The sequence below is a fragment of the Chelmon rostratus genome, chromosome 2 (assembly GCF_017976325.1).
Source record: "Chelmon rostratus isolate fCheRos1 chromosome 2, fCheRos1.pri, whole genome shotgun sequence".
Taxonomy (NCBI): domain Eukaryota; kingdom Metazoa; phylum Chordata; class Actinopteri; order Chaetodontiformes; family Chaetodontidae; genus Chelmon; species Chelmon rostratus.
The window spans coordinates 315119-335564 of NC_055659.1; the positions used below are offsets into that span (position 1 = coordinate 315119).

At 46.6% G+C, this 20446-nt stretch overlaps 2 protein-coding genes across 2 annotated transcripts; both read right to left on the bottom strand.

Annotated features, from left to right (window-relative positions):
- Positions 1 to 1536: 1536 nt before the first annotated feature.
- isy1 (ISY1 splicing factor homolog) lies at positions 1537 to 11030 on the bottom strand. Its single transcript, XM_041958043.1, has 11 exons — positions 10922 to 11030; positions 10047 to 10069; positions 9005 to 9056; positions 5338 to 5403; positions 4474 to 4516; positions 4244 to 4356; positions 4006 to 4123; positions 3793 to 3915; positions 2492 to 2604; positions 1960 to 2049; positions 1537 to 1747 (listed from the first exon to the last, which is right to left on the bottom strand). The coding sequence occupies exons 1-11, from the start codon at positions 10922 to 10924 to the stop codon at positions 1640 to 1642; spliced, it is 852 nt and encodes a 283-aa protein (XP_041813977.1). The 5' UTR covers positions 10925 to 11030; the 3' UTR covers positions 1537 to 1639.
- Positions 11031 to 11777: 747 nt separating this feature from the next.
- cnbpb (CCHC-type zinc finger, nucleic acid binding protein b) lies at positions 11778 to 18906 on the bottom strand. The gene is made up of 5 exons (XM_041956850.1): positions 18839 to 18906; positions 17108 to 17224; positions 16454 to 16519; positions 15791 to 15989; positions 11778 to 12650 (listed from the first exon to the last, which is right to left on the bottom strand). The coding sequence occupies exons 2-5, from the start codon at positions 17208 to 17210 to the stop codon at positions 12533 to 12535; spliced, it is 486 nt and encodes a 161-aa protein (XP_041812784.1). The 5' UTR covers positions 17211 to 17224; positions 18839 to 18906; the 3' UTR covers positions 11778 to 12532.
- Positions 18907 to 20446: the final 1540 nt, after the last annotated feature.

The following is a 20446-nucleotide window of genomic DNA, read 5'->3' on the forward strand; positions in this document are numbered from 1 at the left end:
ACGAGCTGTGGCGTCACCTGGGGGAGGGGCCACGACATCACGGCCGAGGGCTGTGTCCCAAGTACAGACCACATACGGATCATCACAGTACAGACTTGGCAGTTAGCCCACACTAATATCAACATACCATAATATTATATACTAACACGATGAAACAGATCATCAGTAACTCGCTGAAGCCAACAATTACTTTATCATCTGATGTAAAACATGAGGAAACAGAGAAACCTGTCCAGTAAATGTCGTCTATGGTCCAACTCCTGTAACAATGCTAATATGCTGTTTAGCAGGTATCCGTCAATAATGTTAGTACAGTTTATCTTGAGGGGATCATGAACATCTGAACCACATTTCATAACATCCATCCAACAGTTGTTGAGACTTTCAGTCTGGCCCAAACTGGTGAACCAGCAGTGATGAAACGTTTATCTTAGTTCCTGTCTGGTTTAAATGTGTGTCTAACACATAAAATCAGCCTGGAAAATACTACATCTGTATTATTTTCATTTGTCTAATAAACACAGAAACAAACACACACAGAAATAAACACACACGCTGATTAAATGTGGCTGACAGCAGTTTTCTCCTCACATGACATCACATGCAGCGTTCAGTTGTTAATCAGCCAATCACATGCTGCAGAATGCTGCCACCAATCAACCAATCAGCTGTTAGATTGAAACCACATGATAGTAGAGAGAGAACTGAAGAGGACTGTTTACATTAATGTCAGTGTCTGAATGTCAATAAAGATCTTTGAATTTAACACAGAGAGACAGAGAGAGACAGACAGGCCGAGACAGACGGAGAGAGAGTCAGACACAGACAAAGGGACAGACAGACAGGCAGGCCGAGAGACAGACAGACAGAGAGGCCGAGAGACAGACAGAGATAGAGAGACAGACAGACAGACAGAAAGAGAGAGAGAGACAGGGACAGAGACAGGCAGAGAGAGAGAGACAGACAGGCCGAGAGACAGACAGACAGAGAGAAAGAGAGAGAGAGAAAGGGACAGAGACAGGCAGAGAGAGACAGAGAGAAAGGGACAGACAGAGAGACAGACCTTCCGTGTCTCAGAGGAAGCTGTGTGACGTCTGATAAATTACCTCGAGTGATGTCACTTGAGTCAGCACGAGCTGAACAAACCTCTGCAGCTGCTGGCCTAACACACCAACCTCACACACAGCTGTCAGAGCGAGTGTTGCATTGTGGGTAATGTAAGCGGCAGGCTGTGTGGAATGAAAACACGACGTCCCTGGTTTGGTGGTTCGATTTACATCCGTTTTGTTTGAGTCTGTGTCCTCAGATCAGAGAAGACAGACGTGTCTCAGCTGTTTTCACTCCACTTTAATGATGAGAGAAGACGTTTCAATAGACGAGAACCGTAGAGCCAAAACTCAGCAGACACGACTCAGACCAGATTCAAACAGCTACAACCGACAGGACCACGAGGCTCTTAGTGGTGGTTTTGAGCCTCGAAGACCTGCAGAGTCCCTGTTCAGCAAAAAACTCTGAAACACGATGAAAACACTCTGAGCTGAGCAACATTTTAATAAGAAACACATCGAGTATCAAAATGATCTGGAATTTACATCAACACACAGGTCACAGAGAGACAGACAGGAGGACAGACAGGCGGCTACAGTCCCAGCAGGGTTCTGGCGGTCTGACTCTGGGCCTGAAGAGTCTCGCTGGCATAACGCTGTAACAACTCCATCTTCTTCCTCCTGACCAGAGCCTCCTCCACCTGAGACAAAACCACAGACACAGTTCAGACACACTGTCTCACCTCTGTGTGTGGGGACCAGTTTCATGAGGACCCCTCTGCAGTGTGAGGTCCTCAACACCTCAAGGAAGGTTTGAAGGCTCAGACTTAGTTTTAAGGTTCAGGTTAGAATCAGGTTCTGGTTACAGGTGAGGGTCAATGAGGGACAGAAAAAGTCTGTGTGTGTGTCTCACCTCCCTCTGTGAGGGTACAGGTACATGTGCGATGAAGGTGACTCCCCCCTCCTCTCCATCCTGCTCCTCCCGGCTCTCCTCATCATCGGGCTGCATACACACACAAAACAAACACACCTCACTGACAGGAAGCTCAACGTGTGGCTTCGCTGTTGTTGCTTCTCGTCCGGTTCGTGGTGCGGGTCCTGGTGGTGCGGACCAGCTGTGGTTCACAATGACCACACAGTGGACCACAGGGACCACACAGTGGACCAGTGAGCAGCTGGTCCTGAAGTAAAGAGCTGTCTGTGAAGGTCCTTCCTTTAAAAGGCAGCAGTTTGTATCTGGCATCATGTGATGCATTCGGAGCGTTTGATGTATTAAAATGTGTCTGAATGTTTTTTTCTCTCTGCAGAGACGTCTTTGGTTTTCAGTCTAACTGCAGCAGAGCTCAGATCCAGGATCTCAGGTCAGGTACTGCAGAAATCAAAAACTGACCAGCCAATCAGAACTGAGCACAACCAGCTGATACAGCTGAGCTTCTAAAGTTCACCTCTTCATTGTGGACGGTGTAGATGCTCTCCTCCTCTTCCTCCTGCGGTTGTTTCTCTCCTGACAGACGAGACTCTTTCTCTGTTCTCCACCTCTGCACCGCCTCCGACACAGCTACACACAAAATACACACAGAGAAACACACAACATCAAGACCCTGCAGTGTGTGTGTGACTCTGTACAGACACACACACAGTAACTGAAGACAGAGCGCCCCCCAGTGGTTGAACCACAATGTCCCTGATTTGAATCTGATGACTTTTGTTGCATCTCTTCCTTCATTTTTAAATTTTAAATCCTTCTGCTCACTGTCAAAGGCCTAAACGATCTCCACCATCTCATCTTAAAGAGCTCACAGGAGCCTGTTAGCCCACGAGAACACTGGTGGCTGACTGCTGGGTCCTAAAGCAGAACTATCGAGCTCCTGTGGAACCATCTTCCAGTCTCGGTCCAGGAGGCAGACACCCCCTCTACATTTAAGAGTCGCCTTAAACCTTTCCTCTTTGATGAAGCTAACAGTGGGGGCTGGCTCAGGCTTGCCTCGGACCAGCTCCTAGTTATGCTGCGATAGGCTTTGACCGCTGGAAGATTTCCCATGATGCAATGAGCTCCTCTCCATCTGTATGTACTCATATCCTACTAAGACATTCGACTATCCTGACTCCTCCCCGGAGTCTTTGTGCTGTCTCGCAGGCCCCCGTGGATCGTGGTTGAACCTGGATTGTGGATTATGGTTGTGTCTCCTGCCTGACCTTCACCGTAACTTCTGTTACTATCAGCCATATTTCAACTAGTATTATATTCATAGTGTTGTTATCATGTCCATATACTAATATGTAAATATATTATATACCTAAATATATCATCGACTATATAAAGTGCGTACAATATATCATATAATATTTCATTATTTGTCCATTATCACAGTTGTCACTGTTACTGCTTGTCACTGCTGTGCATCCTCCTCTCGACCCGACAACTAGCCGGTCCAGGCTGATGGTTGCCCACCCTGATCCTGGTTCTGCTCGAGGTTTCTTCCTGTTCAAAGGAAGTTTTCCATCACCACTGTCACGAGGTGTTTGCTCATGGGGGAACTGTTGGGTCAAAAGAGTCCTGAGACAACTTCTCCTGTGATGTGGCGCTATGTAAATACTGTGGGCTGAACAGACCCGGGTGTGGTGTAGACCTGCTGAAACACCACATGGGTTTCTCATGGAGGGGACGCAGCCGTTTCTCACAGTTTAATAATGAATTTTAATAATTAATAGTTCAAGAACAAAAAGTTCTTTTCTGCTAACCTACCTTGTTTCTCGTAATGCGTCTCCAGCGGAAGCAGCACTCCGTCGTCTTCGTCTCTGTAGCCGTAATACTCTGCGTCCACGTCCTTCATCAGCTCCGCCCTCGTCTTCCTCAGCGCCGGGGCAGCTGGGAGTCACATGATGAGAGAGGACCAATCAGACCGCAGTACAGTGATGGACTGTTTGATATTAAACAGTAGAGACAGAGTTCACGTACGCTCCTTCTCAAACAGCTCTCTGACTCCGGGCAAATCTCTGGCTGCTCCAAAGTATTTATATCCCCGATTTCCTGGAACCTCCTTCCCCTCGTGATCCAGCATCTTCGGACCAACTCGCTGAAACACACACACACTTCATCAATAACTCCCTGAAACACACACACACTTCATCAGTACCTCGCTGAGACACACACTCTTTACTATTACTGGTTCCAGTAGAGTCACTGATTTATTTACCGCATAGTCAGGTCCTCCCAGCTCTTTGATCCGAACTTCCCAGTGACCTTTCTCTCTCAGTAGTTTGTTAATCTCATCATTCAGATCCCGAATCCTGAACTCCCCAAGACCAGCTGCAGACAGACAGGCAGGACCAATCAGAAGAGACAGACAGACAGACAGACAGGACCAATCAGACAGAGACAGACAGACAGACAGACAGAGAGCTCACTTCCTGTCATCATACTCACCATTCTGGATCTGAGCCACTTTCTTTGAGATCTCGCTGATGATCTGAAGTACGCACACACACACACACACACACACACACACACACACACACACACACACACAGACACACACACACACACAGAGTAATCTAGTTAGTGTCAGTAGATGTGAAGTGTGATGTTTCCTCTCTTCACATGAAACTGTACAGAACGGTTCTGCGTAGCTTCGGCGTGTTCTTCACCCCTCTTGAAGGGCAGCTGTGTGCTTGATGCGAGTTAAAGATCCTGAGTGTTAATCAGGATGTTGAGTCACATGTTTTCTCTGCTTCAGCCAGCAGCGGTGCTGATTCAGCGGACTGTGAGTTCCTCCAGTCGACACTCAGACCTCTTCGGAGGCCTCAGTTGTGTCTCTGGGCTGAGCAGAGCTGACAGACCGGGTGTAAGACCGGTGAGGTGGTCTGAGTGTTGACTGTTGAATCATGGCCACCGCTGGATGAACTGCAAGAGAAGCAGACTCAACCAGAGGGACACATTAAGACAGCCTCTGTGCTCCACTCAGACATTTCAATGAGGAGGATGCGGTTTCCATGGGAACGCAGCCTCAAGGTGAAGACACAACAAGCCAATCACTGAAGCTTTGAAAAGCCAAGTTCAGGACACAGTTTCATCCTACTGACGACAGACTTCAGACTCTGCCGATGCAAATGCAAAGGATGTGGCTGCTCCCTGTTCAGAGTACGTCTCCGTTTAAAACGAGATTAACTCAGAATAACGATATTCGTATCGTCAATCAGTCTGCTCAGACCGGCTTCATGTCTGGACCCGAGTCATTGAGGACAAAATGTGGGACAGCACACGTTCACCTCCACCTGAAACAGAGTTTACCTGTCGCCTCCACTTCTCAGCTTTCGGAAGTTCACTGCACTCTGACGCCAGAAAAGGTCTCCTCTCCTGCAGACAGACAGGTCAGACAGACAGACAGGTCAGAGAGACAGGTCAGACAGGCAGACTGTCTGGAACGCAGAGAGGAACGCAGGGTGGAACACAGAGTGGAACGCAGGGTGGAACGCAGGGTGGAACACAGAGAGGAACACAGGGTGGAAAACAAAATAGAACGCAGAGAGGAACGCAGAGAGGAACACAGAGAGGACAAAGAGAGGAACGCAGGGTGGAACGCAGAGAGGAACACAGAGAGGACACAGAGAGGAACACAGGGTGGAAAACAAAATAGAACGCAGAGAGGAACACAGAGAGGACAAAGAGAGGAACGCAGGGTGGAACGCAGGGTGGAACGCAGGGTGGAACGCAGAAAGGAACACAGAGAGGAACACAGGGTGGAAAACAAAATAGAACGCAGAGAGGAACACAGACAGGAACACAGAGAGGAACGCAGGGTGGAACGCAGGGAGGAACACAGAGAGGAACACAGGGTGGAAAACAAAATAGAACGCAGAGAAGAACGCAGAGAGGAACGCAGAGAGGAACGCAGGGTGGAACGCAGAGAGGAGCAGAGAGAGGACAAAGAGAGGAACGCAGAGAGGAACACAGAGAGGACACAGAGAGGAACGCAGGGTGGAACACAGGGAGGAACACAGGGTGGAACGCAGAGAGGAACGCAGGGTGGAACACAGAGAGGAACACAGAGAGGAAAACAAAGTAGAACGCAGAAAAGGGAACACAGAGAGGAACGCAGAGAGGAACACAGAGAGGAACACAGAGAGGACGCAGAGAGGAATGCAGGGTGGAACGCAGAGAGGAACGCAGGGTGGACACAGAGGAACGCAGGGTGGAACGCAGAGAGGAACACAGGGTGGAACGCAGAAAGGAACACAGGGTGGAACGCAGAGAGGAACGCAGAGAGGAACACGGGGTGGAAAACAAAGTAGAAAGCAGAGAGGAACGCAGAGAGGAACACAGAGAGGAACACAGGGTGGAACGCAGAGAGGAACGCAGAGAGGAACGCAGGGTGGAACGGAGAGAGGAACACAGAAAGGAACGCAGAGCGGAACGCAGAGAGGAACGCAGGGTGGAACGCAGGGTGGAACGCAGAGAGGAACGCAGAGAGGAACAGAGAGAGGACACAGAGAGGAACACAGGGTGGAAAACAAAATAGAACGCAGAGAGGAACGCAGAGAGGACAAAGAGAGGAACGCAGGGAGGAACGCAGAGAGGAACACAGAGAGGACAAAGAGAGGAACGCAGGGTGGAACGCAGGGAGGAACACAGGGAGGAACACAGAGAGGAACGCAGGGTGGAACGCAGGGTGGAACACAGGGTGGAACGCAGGGTGGAACGCAGAAAGGAACACAGAGAGGAACACAGGGTGGAAAACAAAATAGAACGCAGAGAGGAACACAGAGAGGAACGCAGGGTGGAACGCAGGGAGGAACACAGAGAGGAACACAGGGTGGAAAACAAAATAGAACGCAGAGAGGACAAAGAGAGGAACGCAGGGTGGAACGCAGAGAGGAACACAGAGGACAAAGAGAGGAACGCAGAGAGGAACACAGAGAGGACACAGAGAGGAACGCAGGATGGAACACAGGGAGGAACACAGGGAGGAACACAGGGTGGAACGCAGAGAGGAACGCAGGGTGGAACACAGAGAGGAACACAGAGAGGAAAACAAAGTAGAACGCAGAAAAGGGAACACAGAGAGGAACGCAGAGAGGAACACAGAGAGGACGCAGAGAGGAATGCAGGGTGGAACGCAGAGAGGAACGCAGGGTGGACACAGAGAGGAACACAGGGTGGAACGCAGAAAGGAACACAGGGTGGAACGCAGAAAGGAACACAGGGTGGAACGCAGAGAGGAACGCAGAGAGGAACACAGAGAGGAACACAGAAAGGAACACAGAAAGGAACACAGGGTGGAACGCAGAAAGGAACACAGGGTGGAACGCAGAGAGGAACACGGGGTGGAAAACAAAGTAGAAAGCAGAGAGGAACGCAGAGAGGAACACAGAGAGGAACACAGAGAGGAACACAGGGTGGAACGCAGAGAGGAACGCAGGGTGGAACGGAGAGAGGAACACAGAAAGGAACGCAGAGCGGAACGCAGAGAGGAACGCAGAGAGGAACAGAGAGGAACGCAGAGAGGAACGCAGAGAGGAACGCAGGGGGGAACACAGAGAGGAACACAGAGGGGATCGCAGAGAGGAACACAGAGAGGAACACAGGGTGGAAAACAAAGTAGAACGCAGAGAGGAACGCAGGGTGGAACACAGAGAGGACCGCAGAGAGGAATGCGGGGTGGAACGCAGAGAGGAACGCAGAGAGGAACCCAGAGAGGAACGCAGAGAGGAACACAGGGTGGAACGCAGAGAGGAACGCAGGGTGGAACGCAGGGTGGAACACAGAGTGGAATGCAGGGTGGAACGCAGAGAGGAACACAGAGAGGAACGCAGAAAAGAACACAGAGAGGAACACAGGGTGGAAAACAAAGTAGAACGCAGAGAGGAACGCAGAGAGGACAAAGAGAGGAACACAGGGTGGAACACAGAGAGGAACACAGAGAGGACACAGAGAGGAACGCAGGGTGGAACGCAGGGAGGAACACAGAGAGGAACACAGAGAGGACAAAGAGAGGAACGCAGGGTGGAACGCAGAGAGGAACACAGAGAGGACACAGAGAGGAACGCAGAGAGGAACACAGTGTGGAAAACAAAGTAGAACGCAGGGAGGAACACAGAGAGGAACGCAGGGTGGAACGCAGAGAGGAACGCAGGGTGGAACGCAGAGAGGAACGCAGAGAGGAACACAAGGTGGAACGCAGAGAGGAACGCAGGGTGGAAAGCAGAGAGGAACGCAGAAAGGAGCGCAGAGAGGAATGCAGGGTGGGACGCAGAGAGGAACGCAGAGAGGAACGCAGAGTGGAACACAGAGTGGAACACAGAGAGGACAAAGAGAGGAACGCAGGGTGGAACGCAGAGAGGAACGCAGAGAGGAACGCAGGGTGGAACGCAGGGTGGAACGCAGGGTGGAACACAGAGAGGAACGCAGAGAGGAACACAAGGTGGAACGCAGAGAGGAACGCAGGGTGGAACACAGAGAGGAATGCAGAGAGGAATGCAGGGTGGAACGCAGAGAGGAACGCAGAGTGGAACACAGAGAGGACAAAGAGAGGAACGCAGGGTGGAACACAGGGTGGAACACAGGGTGGAACACAGGGTGGAAGGCAGAGAGGAACGCAGAGAGGAACAGAGAGAGGAACACAGGGTGGAAAACAAAGTAGAACGCAGAGAGGAACACAGGGTGGAAAACAAAGTAGACCGTAGAGAGGACCGCAGAGAGGAACGCAGAGAGGAACGCAGGGTGGAGCGCAGAGAGGAACCCAGAGAGGAACCCAGAGAGGACACAGAGAGGATCGCAGAGAGGAACACAAGGTGGAACGCAGGGTGGAACGCAGAGAGGAACACAGAGAGGATGCAGAGAGGAACGCAGGGTGGAACGTAGGATGGAACGCAGAGAGGAACACAAGGTGGAAAACAAAGTAGAACGCAGAGAGGAACACAGAGTAGAACACAGAGTAGAACACAGGGTGGAACCTAACCTTGACTTTTCCCTCCTCCAGCTGAGCCTGTCTGAACCGAGCCAGAGCCGTCCTGAGAGACACAACATAGGAAAACCGTTAAGGACAGCAGAGCGGTCCAGACAGAACAGAACCAGCAGAACATGAGCAGAAGAACCACAGGAGTTGTCCCATAGTGTTTCTGTCATATAATCAGAGCAGTATGAAGTAATGAAGTAAATCAGGACTGGATTCTGGCGTGATCTCTTGAATCCACATGATTCAAACAGCTGGTGGCAGCAATAAGATTTATTAATCCCACAGCGGGGAAATTAAAATCAGGAGGAGTGTGATAAGAGAAGAAGTCAGCGGGTGTTCATTCACGCTTGTGATGATTGTTCTCACTTGAAACCTTAAAGCTCTCATTGAGAAAGAAAGTTAGCTTCACTGTTCTGAGTCTGTTGTTGTCTCATGTGCAGCAGCTGCTTCTGTTTGAATGGAAGGACCAAATGTGGTCTGGTTATTTTAAAACACTTCTGCATTGAACGTACAGAACATTTACTTTATATTACACAAACATCACTCACCTCTACAGCACAACTAATCCTTCCTTTAGTTGAGCTCATGTTACATCAGTGCATCAACATTAGAGCTGAAACCAGCTGACTGTTAATCAATTAACTGACTGACAGGAAGTTCACCAATCACTAACACAGCTTTTCAAAAACTTCTCTTGTCTTTGGATTGTTGATCAAACAGAACATGACATGTCTCGTGTTCTCTGATGTTTAATATTCATTAAACTTGCAGGTTAATTCAGAATGAAAATCATTGTTGGTTCAGCAGCAACAACACCCAGTTAATACAAACTGAAAACTGCTGCTGCATTTACTGCAGCCAGCTGACATCATCTGTGTCGGTAATACACTCTGTTATCACATATTCTCATTCTGTGTCTCTCTCTCTCTCTCTCTCTCTCTCTCTCTCTCTCACACACACACACACACACACACACACACACACACACACACACACACACACACACACACACACACACACACACACACACACACACACTACTTACATCGCCTTCTCAGCATTTCTCGCCTGCAGAAACAGACACAGATGTCAGTTATAACACATGCTGATATTATGTGAATCTGCTGATGATCAAACAACAAGTTCATACATGATACGTCAAAAATACAAACAATTTGAGATCTTTATGGTTTTTATATTTCTCTCACTGTTTTTTATTTGGGTTAAAGTGTGGACTATGAGGTCTGAAATTAAGTAAAACTGAGGCTGGAACAGGAGCTCAAACCAGACTCCATTCAAACACCTGTCATTTTACCACAGAGTGAGAGGCTGGTTAATTTATGGTTGTATCGATTAAAACATTTGCATTTAGAGCAACCACTACAAAACGTTGCGCACGATTTGTTTAATATTTGTTATATCTTCACGCAGCAGCACTGCTGAGCCTGGCTCAATGAGTCAGTGACGTATTTATGATAATCAGTCTTCTGTGAGGTTCAGACTGCGCGAGCTCAGCCTTGCAGTCGGATTGACTGGATTTCAGACTGATATATGAACTTTTCACGAGTCTGGAGCCTGACGTGGTGGATTGTTTCGTTTGATAAAATACTCCAATGCTGACTTGACAGTCATAACTGGAGGATTTGAATATGGACTGCACAGCTTCAGCCAGCTCAACCAGACTCCATTTAAAATGTGTTATTTTCTGTGTGTGAGCTCTGCGGTCGCTGACAGAACAGTGAAGACCACCGTCACAGAGCTCGTTTCCATGAGGCTCAAAACTTTGTTCCCTGGACTGAATGGACCCGTTAGCCGCATGTTGAAGCTAACGAGCTAAGCTCACAGTTTAACATGCTAACTAGCTGCGTAACGTCATCTTTATGAAATAATATCAGACTGAAAATGAGTTCATTTGCTCACCATCTCTGCTGCTGCTTTTAATAAATGAAGATAAAAAAATCCAGCGGCTAACTGGACAATCTTCTGCCTCAAACGATCTACACACGCCGACAAAAACAGGAAGTGCTTCACCGGCCTCTTCTCGTTTCCGGTTTTGGGACGCCTTTATTGTTACAATACTGCCACCTACTGACGGAGTGAAGGGGTCGTTTTTCTCAGCCGCCTCCGTTACAATAAAATAACATGAAATTAAAAACAGAAATTACATTCAATTACGTGTAAAAATTATAAAAGAAAAGAAAGAATAAGACAATAAAATCAAATTAAATAAACTAACAAAATATCAATTCTTTGGTTTTGCTTGCTCAATCTCTGACTGCTATCGTTTTAATATGAAGGCTCATTTCCTGTTTGATGATCTGGCAGGCTACATTAATACTGGCCTGGTTTTTGAAATACAAAACAACAGAAAAAAAGACATAATAAAAGTACAAATACTTACAGTGAGTTGAATAATACCTTAAATTACTTCTCAAATGTTTGACTTAAAATCTCATAAGTGGGACTTACCGGACATTTCTAATATCAGAACTTTGTCTGACCATAAGCATTTTCATTTATACCATTATTTTTATATGGTATGGTGGTTTTATATATATATGCATTATTTTTCATCATAGTTTTTCTTAGAAATTCTCTTTAAAATCCTGTTTATAAGTGTCATTTTAGGTTTTGTTGTATTTCCTTTACTGTATGTTGTCTTCGTGCCTGTCACTGTCAAATTAACAAGTCAGCAGAAACAAGCCTCTACATGAATTATTTGTGAATGACTGAACTTTTCTTGTGTGTGCTGTAGAATAAATCGATCAGACAGGCGTGTGTCTCGGCTCCTCTTCCTCCCCCTCCATGTTTTTATTGACAGGTCAAACTTACAGTCTGCAGTACAACCAAATTACATTTTTACAGTAGCTCTAAGTGATATATTGTACAAAAATAGCATTTGGATTTTATTGTGAAAACATTCTCCTCTCTACAAACTTAAAATTGTTGTTTTTTTTATGTATTTTTTTATAATAGTAGTTTTTGCCTCCATCAGTGAGGCACTCAAACAGCAACAAAATGCACCTTTAAAATAATTAATAATGCTCTTTTTGTTGTCTGCTATGGCCTGCTCTGATTGGCTTGTTAATTCCTCGCGTGGCAACAATGTGGCCAGACCTGCGAGGTGACTGGTTTGCTGGCGTCGGAGCCAATCTCGCTGCTTACAGACAAACTGGGTTTTGTCCAGAAAAAGAAAGGTAATCACCATGATAGAAGAAGGAAACTTCTGCCACAAATGAGGGGAGGGCCCTATCTTCTCAGCCAATCAGCTGTGCAGAAAGATTTCTTAAAGAAAGCTTTGTACATCATGACACCACTACCAACCTAAAAACACAAATTTTGTTGCCTCTTTCAGAAATGCAGTAGAATGTTTCGTAGCGTCTTCTCCTTCTGCATCCCCCACCTGCTCTGACTGGCTGCTGCGAGGCTGGCTGACGGCCTCTGGACCAATGAGAAGAGGAGGATCACAGGGAATGAATAAAGAGAAAGAAAGTAAGAAGAGATAAAAGAGGATGGGGGTGGGGCTGGCAGCTAGGCGGTGGTCTCCATGGGGCACTCCCTGGCCAGGTGACCCGACTTCCCGCATTTATAGCAGTTCAACTCCGATGACTTGCTGCAGTGCACCGCAACATGGCCGATCTCCCTACACCTGCAACAAACACATGAACTGCTAACACGGGTTTCACTGGGGGGTACATCACACACTGAAGAGGCTGCAGCTAAACCAAGAACTGAACCAGTCTGCTTTATTTAGATCCACTGCAGTTAGCTTACCTGTAGCATTACGTTACCTGTAGCATTAGTTTACAAGTAGCATTGATTTACCTGTAGCTGTTAGCTTACTTGTAGCATAATTTTATCTGTAGCTGCTAGTTTACCTGTAGCTGTTAGCTTACCTGTAGCACTATTATATCTGTAGCTGTCAGCTTACCTGTAGCTGTTAGCTTATCTGTAGCACTATTTTATATGTAGCTGTTAGTTTACCTGTAGCACTATTCTACTGTAGCAATTAGTTTACCTGTTGCTATTAGCCTTCCTGTAGCACTATTTTATCTGTAGCTGTTAGTTTACCTGTTGCTGTTAGCTTACCTGTAGCATTATTTTATCTGTAGCTGTTAGTTTACCTGTTGCTGTTAGCTTACCTGTAGCACTATTCTATCGGTAGCTGTTAGTTTTCATGTTGCTGTTAGCCTACCTGTAGCACTATTTTATCTGTAGCTGTTAGTTTACCTGTTGCTGTTGGCTTACCTGTAGCATTATTCTATCTGTAGCTATTAGTTTTCCTGTCGCTGTTAGCCTACCTGTAGCACTATTTTATCTGTAGCTGTTAGTTTACCTGTTGCTGTTAGCTTACCTGTAGCATTATTATATCTGTAGCTGTTAGTTTACCTGTAGCTGTTAGTCTTCCTGTAGCATTATTTTATCTGTAGCTGTTAGTTTACCTGTTGCTGTTAGCCTACCTGTAGCATCATTCTATCTGTAGCTGTTAGTTTACCTGTTGCTGTTAGCTTACCTGTAGCATTATTTTATCTGTAGCTGTTAGTTTACCTGTTGCTGTTAGCTTACCTGTAGCATTATTCTATCTGTAGCTGTTAGTTTACCTGTTGCTGTTAGCTTACCTGTAGCACTATTCTATCGGTAGCTGTTAGTTTTCATGTTGCTGTTAGCCTACCTGTAGCACTATTTTATCTGTAGCTGTTAGTTTACCTGTTGCTGTTGGCTTACCTGTAGCATTATTCTATCTGTAGCTATTAGTTTTCCTGTCGCTGTTAGCCTACCTGTAGCACTATTTTATCTGTAGCTGTTAGTTTACCTGTTGCTGTTAGCTTACCTGTAGCATTATTATATCTGTAGCTGTTAGTTTACCTGTAGCTGTTAGTCTTCCTGTAGCATTATTTTATCTGTAGCTGTTAGTTTACCTGTTGCTGTTAGCCTACCTGTAGCATCATTCTATCTGTAGCTGTTAGTTTACCTGTTGCTGTTAGCTTACCTGTAGCACTATTTTATCTGTAGCTGTTAGTTTACCTGTTGCTGTTAGCTTACCTGTAGCATTATTCTATCTGTAGCTGTTAGTTTACCTGTTGCTGTTAGCCTTCCTGTAGCATTTTACCTGTAGGTGTAAGTTTACCTGTTGCTGTTAGCCTTCCTGTAGCATTATTTTATGTGTAGCTGTTAGTTTACCTGTTGCTGTTAGCCTACCTGTAGCATTATTTTATCTGTAGCTGTTAGTTTACCTGTTGCTGTTAGCCTACCTGTATCATTATTTTATCTGTAGCTGCTAGTTTTCCTGTTGCTGTTAGCCTACCTGTAGCATTATTTTATCTGTAGCTGTTAGTTTACCTGTTGCTGTTAGCTTACCTGTAGCATTATTCTATCTGTAGCTGTTAGTTTACCTGTTGCTGTTAGCCTACCTGTAGCACTATTCTATCTGTAGCTGCTAGTTTTCCTGTTGCTGTTAGCTTACCTGTAGCACTATTCTATCTGTAGCTGTTAGTTTACCTGTTGCTGTTAGCCTACCTGCAGCATTATTTTATCTGTAGCTGTTAGTTTACCTGTTGCTGTTAGCTTACCTGTAGCATTATTATATCTGTAGCTGTTAGTTTACCTGTAGCTGTTAGTCTTCCTGTAGCATTATTTTATCTGTAGCTGTTAGTTTACCTGTTGCTGTTAGCCTACCTGTAGCATCATTCTATCTGTAGCTGTTAGTTTACCTGTTGCTGTTAGCTTACCTGTAGCACTATTTTATCTGTAGCTGTTAGTTTACCTGTTGCTGTTAGCTTACCTGTAGCATTATTCTATCTGTAGCTGTTAGTTTACCTGTTGCTGTTAGCCTTCCTGTAGCATTATTTTATGTGTAGCTGTTAGTTTACCTGTTGCTGTTAGCCTACCTGTAGCATTATTTTATCTGTAGCTGTTAGTTTTCCTGTTGCTGTTAGCCTACCTGTAGCATTATTTTATCTGTAGCTGTTAGTTTACCTGTTGCTGTTAGCTTACCTGTAGCATTATTCTATCTGTAGCTGTTAGTTTACCTGTTGCTGTTAGCCTACCTGTAGCACTATTCTATCTGTAGCTGCTAGTTTTCCTGTTGCTGTTAGCTTACCTGTAGCACTATTCTATCTGTAGCTGTTAGTTTACCTGTTGCTGTTAGCCTACCTGCAGCATTATTTTATCTGTAGCTGTTAGTTTTCCTGTTGCTGTTAGCTTACCTGTAGCATTATTTTATCTGTAGCTGCTAGTTTTCCTGTTGCTGTTAGCCTACCTGTAGCAATATTCTATCTGTAGCTGTTAGTTTTCCTGTTGCTGTTAGCCTACCTGTAGGATTATTTTATCTGTAGCTGCTAGTTTTCCCGTTGCTGTTAGCCTACCTGTAGCACTATTCTATCTGTAGCTGCTAGTTTTCCTGTTGCTGTTAGCCTACCTGTAGCACTATTCTATCTGTAGGTGTTAGTTTACCTGTTGCTGTTAGCCTACCTGTAGCACTATTCTATCTGTAGCTGTTAGTTTACCTGTTGCTGTTAGCTTACCTGTAGCATTATTCTATCTGTAGCTGTTAGTTTTCCTGTTGCTGTTAGCCTACCTGTAGCATTATTTTATCTGTAGCTGCTAGTTTTCCCGTTGCTGTTAGCCTACCTGTAGCACTATTCTATCTGTAGCTGCTAGTTTTCCTGTTGCTGTTAGCCTACCTGTAGCACTATTCTATCTGTAGGTGTTAGTTTACCTGTTGCTGTTAGCTTACCTGTAGCACTATTCTATCTGTAGCTGTTAGTTTACCTGTTGCTGTTAGCTTACCTGTAGCACCTGACCTTCTCACAGCATGTCTGGATGTGTCCGAAGCTGCCGCAGGAGTAGCACTTCTGCTCGTGGGCGTGTTTGCAGTCCCGGGCCATGTGTCCAGCGTTCCCACAGTTGTAGCACAGCTGCTCTCGCTCCTTCTTGGGCTCCTCGCACTCTCTGGAGATGTGACCTCCCCTGCCACAGTTATAGCAGGCTGCAGGACGACAGGGTCCTCCACATCACTTCATGCAGCTTTATACATGAACACCACAGCATATTCACCAGGACTTCTCACACTACACTCAGACCTGGGCTCAAACCTCCTTCAGTCCAGGACTAAGTGGGAAATCCTCAGCCTTAGACCAGGACTAGCTAATTCCTGAGCTACAAAACAACAGTATCAGTCTCTGTGTCTCTCAATCAGTCTCTGTGTGTCTTTCTACCAGCGTCTCTGTCTCTCTCTCAGTGTCTCTGTGTGTCCTTCTATCAGTCCCTATCTGTCTTTCTATCAGTGTTTCTGTCTCTCTCTCAGTGTCTCTGTCTTTCTATCAGTGTCTCTGTGTGTCTCTGTCTGTCTCTCTATCAGTGTCTCTGTGTGTCTTTCTATCAGTGTCTCTATGTATCACTGTATGTTTGTGTTCTTTTGTGCTCTTTCTCAGTGTCTGTCTGTGTCCTCACCGTCCTCGGTCCTCTCACAGTCTTTGGCGACGTGTCCCACTTTTCCACAGCGGTAACAGAACAGATCTGAAACATGCAGGTTGAGGTTTATCAGACTGTTATTGAACACGTGTGACGATCAGGCTGATCGATAAAACCTGAAACGTGTGAAATGACTTCAGGTCTGTTCACACGTTGGTCTTTTTCAACCAGAAACAAACAAAGTGTGCAGGTGTGTCTCATTCAGACAGGTGTGAAGCAGCTATTCATTCACCTTCTGATGGGGCGCAAAGTAACTAAGTACTCTTAATACTGCACTAAATATGAATAATGAAGTATAATTATGAGTATTATTATTGTCATTATATATATTGGTTTACATGTCAACGTATGATGCTTTATTCAAGGCTCCGTACACACGCACTGCTCAAGTCCTTCAGAATAAAAGCATCATGTGCACAAAAGCGCTGTAAACAGATGAGATGGAACAGGAAGTTGTTTGTTGGATGAAGCAGGTAAACCTTCAGCAGCTTCTTTTCCTTCCAGACAAACAGGAGAGCTTCCACATTTAGTTTAGGATTCATTCATCATCAATCACTGAAAACATTTATTCTGAAGGCCGGGGGCCTTCACCACACAGAAAACACCATGACCACATGCATGCGTTCGTGTCACCTTTGCCTCTGCCGCGGCCTTTCCCTCGAGCCCGACCGGCGCTCGGATAATTCTTCACCCAGTGACCACCGCGGCCACAGCTGAAACGGTCATTACTGCTCATCACCACGGCGACGGCTGCAGACAGACAGACAGACAGACAGACAGACAGACAGACGGGGACACGGACAGTCTGTAAATGTCTCCTCTGCATGTTGACACGAACTCTGCTGTTTCCCAACAATCCCACAATGCAATGCTGCACATGTTCCAGATGCGTAAATGACAGTCATGTGACTCTGCAGCTGTCAGTGATGACGTTTAATAAGAGTTCATCATCATCACACACATACACACACACACAATCACACACAGACACAAAATCACACACACACACACAAACACTCACACAATCACACACAGACACACACACACTCACAGAGACACACACAGACACACTCACACTCACACAGACACACACACAGAGACACACACACTCCTCCAATAACGCCACTAAATCCCAACATGTGAAACACAGAAATAAACTTGTGTTGTTATTGATCACAGATAACTTTCAGTCAATAAAGTTCACTTTTGATTTGTGCAGAAACTAAACAGGTCTCCATGTGTCCCACATTAGAGGACGGTGTCTCACATTAGGGGACGGTGTCCCGCATTAGGGGACGGTGTCACACCTGAATCCAGTTCCTGAGTCTCATGTTTCGATGAGCTTCAGGTTACAGTTTCAGAGTGAGCAGTTAGAAATAAACCAACAGATCAGCTTCAGTCAGTTTCCACCAGCAGCTCTTTCCTGCTGTTTGCTGTAATACCTGTTCAGGTTCCTCGTGGCTCTCCATTAGAACAACCTGTTCCTCTTCACTGAAGGAGGCGGCACGTGATTGGTCCATTTAGTGCAGAAGTGTCAAATGACGCACAGGTCCTGATGAAGAACACCTGGTTAACAACGACGACCTGAGACCAACATGTCTGACTGGAGTTTCAGGTTTTGTTGAGCCGGCTCAAACAAAGACTGACTGTGTCCCACCTGCTTCACAGTACACCTGAAGTCTCACCTGGCCTATGACTGCAGCTCAGACTAACTAAGAAGCAGACTGTAACAGAAACTCTGCTCGAGCTCCAGGTGATTTTCAGGTGAAGGACTCGGACATGTGAATCTATGTTGTAGGACCCGCAGGGCAGCAGGAATGGGACCCCACTCATCTGAAATAAATCTGCACCTGTATTACCGCGTTTTAACCGCGTGCTCAGGTGGAGCGTTGTCTTAATGTGGGACCACAGAACCGGACAGGATCATACTCCCCGTTCAGATCGCCATTGCTGGTTTTCTGGTGTATTTTGTCCCTGCTTTGGGCTAACTAGAGGTCTGTTACCGTGAAACGCGGGCTTCCCGCGGCCCGAAGCCGCTATCAGGCGGATCTACGCGGCTACCGCTCCGGGATGATCTCCGCCTCCCGCGGGCAAACAGTCCGTCCTCCGCCTCGGCTCTGCTGGTTTCCCGCTGTGTGTGCTAGGAGAGTCGGCCTGTCAGCAGGCCCGTCGCTCTCGTCCTGTCAGCTAGCATGCTAACAGGCTAGCATATGTTCCACAGCGGGAGAACCGCGGGAGACTGTCCGCTCCGCGGCGCTTCCTCTCCGGCAGAGGCACCGGGACGGAGCGGCTCCGCAGAGCGGCGGCGGTGAGCCTGCTGCGGGAGAAAAGAGCGGATCGATCGGTCGGAGATCAAAAACTCACCTCAGAGCCCGAAAGTGTGTTTCCTCCCTGTCCTCTGCGCCACACGCGGTCTGCACACGGCACCACACACAAACACACGCACACGCACACACACACAAACACAAACACAGACACGCCCCCCACAAACACGCCCCCCCATAAAACACACACACACACACACACACACACTCATTTTTAACCAGATTTTACATCCATTCAGTGTTTTCTGTGTGAAGCTCTTCACTCGTTCATGTTTTCTCTCGAAAACACTTTGAGCTGCAGCTCCTGCATCAAAGGTGTGAACGAATAAAGTTTATCATGACACTGACACACACACACACACACAGTGTGACACACAGCAACGCACAGTGACACACTGACACACACACAGCAACACACAGTGACACAGTCTCTGTGGCTATGGGGGCCTGTCGGCGCTGAGTTAATGTCAAGCCCACAGGAGGTGCGGCAGGTTTTGAAGCCCGTTTGGTGTCTCACGATGCACACAGGTGAACACAGGTGCACACAGGTGCACAGAGACCTTTCCCATAGACCTCCGCTGTAAAAGGAGTGGCTGTAATCCGGTGGATGTTGTTTTTAGTGTCGCTGTCATTATCGTTAACTACTGGACTCTACAAGAGCTGCAGGATTCAGTCACTCATTCAGACTCGAGGAGGCTGAAGCAGAAGGTATTCTGGCCGGCAGCATCTCTGATTGTCTGATTGATCAGATTGTCACACTGGATGTTTAATGATTTTAGCTTCACTTGTTGAAGCCACCAAACTTCAGCAGAGGTAAAAAGGTGGAGGACAACAACCACCCTCTCGGCATGACGTGGTTTTAAAGACATTGCATTTGATAAAAACACATCTCTTGAATTTTACTCCATTATTTTTAACCACAGTTTTCAGACCAAACCAGTGTTGACAGACATGTGGCTGATCTGCACAGAGACAATCACACTGTCTGCTTCTGAATTTTTAAATGTGCTGAGTTTTAACCAGCATGTAACCCAGTGCTCTCCTGACGGGGGCCACCCTCTGTAGGCTGATGGTCCTCTATGCCCTCCCCCTGCTCTGGCAAGTTGTTGTGCTCGTGTGAATGAGTGTTAAAGTTATTTTTTAAAGACTTGAGACTTTGAACAGAAACTTTTTTGAACAGACTCTTTTCTTCTCACAGTGTGTCAGGACCTGGACTCACATCATGTTTCAACTTTATTTTCAGCAGGTCAGTTTGAGGATTTCTCTTCTTCTGTTGGTTAAATAACAAACAAACGATCACAGTCATCGTGAGGAGGGTGGGCCTTCGCAGCCGGCAGCAGGAGGTTTATGGATCACCGATTACTGACGGAGAAATTAAACTTGTCAAAGGTCACAGTGAGTCACAGGCAGAAACAGACGACGACTGACGGAGCACATGAACAAGCTTCAGCAGCAGAGCTACATGAAAAGGTGGTGGCGGTCTGGGAGAAGGACCTCTCTGCTCCAGAGCCACAAACCCTCATCTGAGGTTCAGACGAAGAGTTAACCGCCAGCCGAACACCTCAACAAACACGCGGTGAGTTCAGCTTCACTTATCGTCTGTAGAAAGATCAATAAACAGACCAAAGGAAATAAAGAGCAGCGTTTA

Excerpts from the sequence above, each read along its gene's own strand:
- isy1 (XM_041958043.1), bottom strand. Across the intron at positions 3,916-4,005 it reads AGAGCTGTTTGAGAAGGAGC|CTGCCCCGGCGCTGAGGAAG; the intron begins GTACGTGAACTC and ends TGTGACTCCCAG. Across the intron at positions 2,050-2,491 it reads ACACCGTCCACAATGAAGAG|CCCGATGATGAGGAGAGCCG; the intron begins GTGAACTTTAGA and ends GTGTGTATGCAG.
- cnbpb (XM_041956850.1), bottom strand. The coding sequence starts at position 17,210 with ATGAGCAGTAATGACCGTTTCAGCTGTGGCCGCGGTGGTCACTGGGTG. Across the intron at positions 16,520-17,107 it reads AGGCCGCGGCAGAGGCAAAG|ATCTGTTCTGTTACCGCTGT; the intron begins GTGACACGAACG and ends TGCATGTTTCAG. Across the intron at positions 12,651-15,790 it reads GAGAAGGTCAGGTGCTACAG|GTGTAGGGAGATCGGCCATG; the intron begins GTAAGCTAACAG and ends TGTTTGTTGCAG.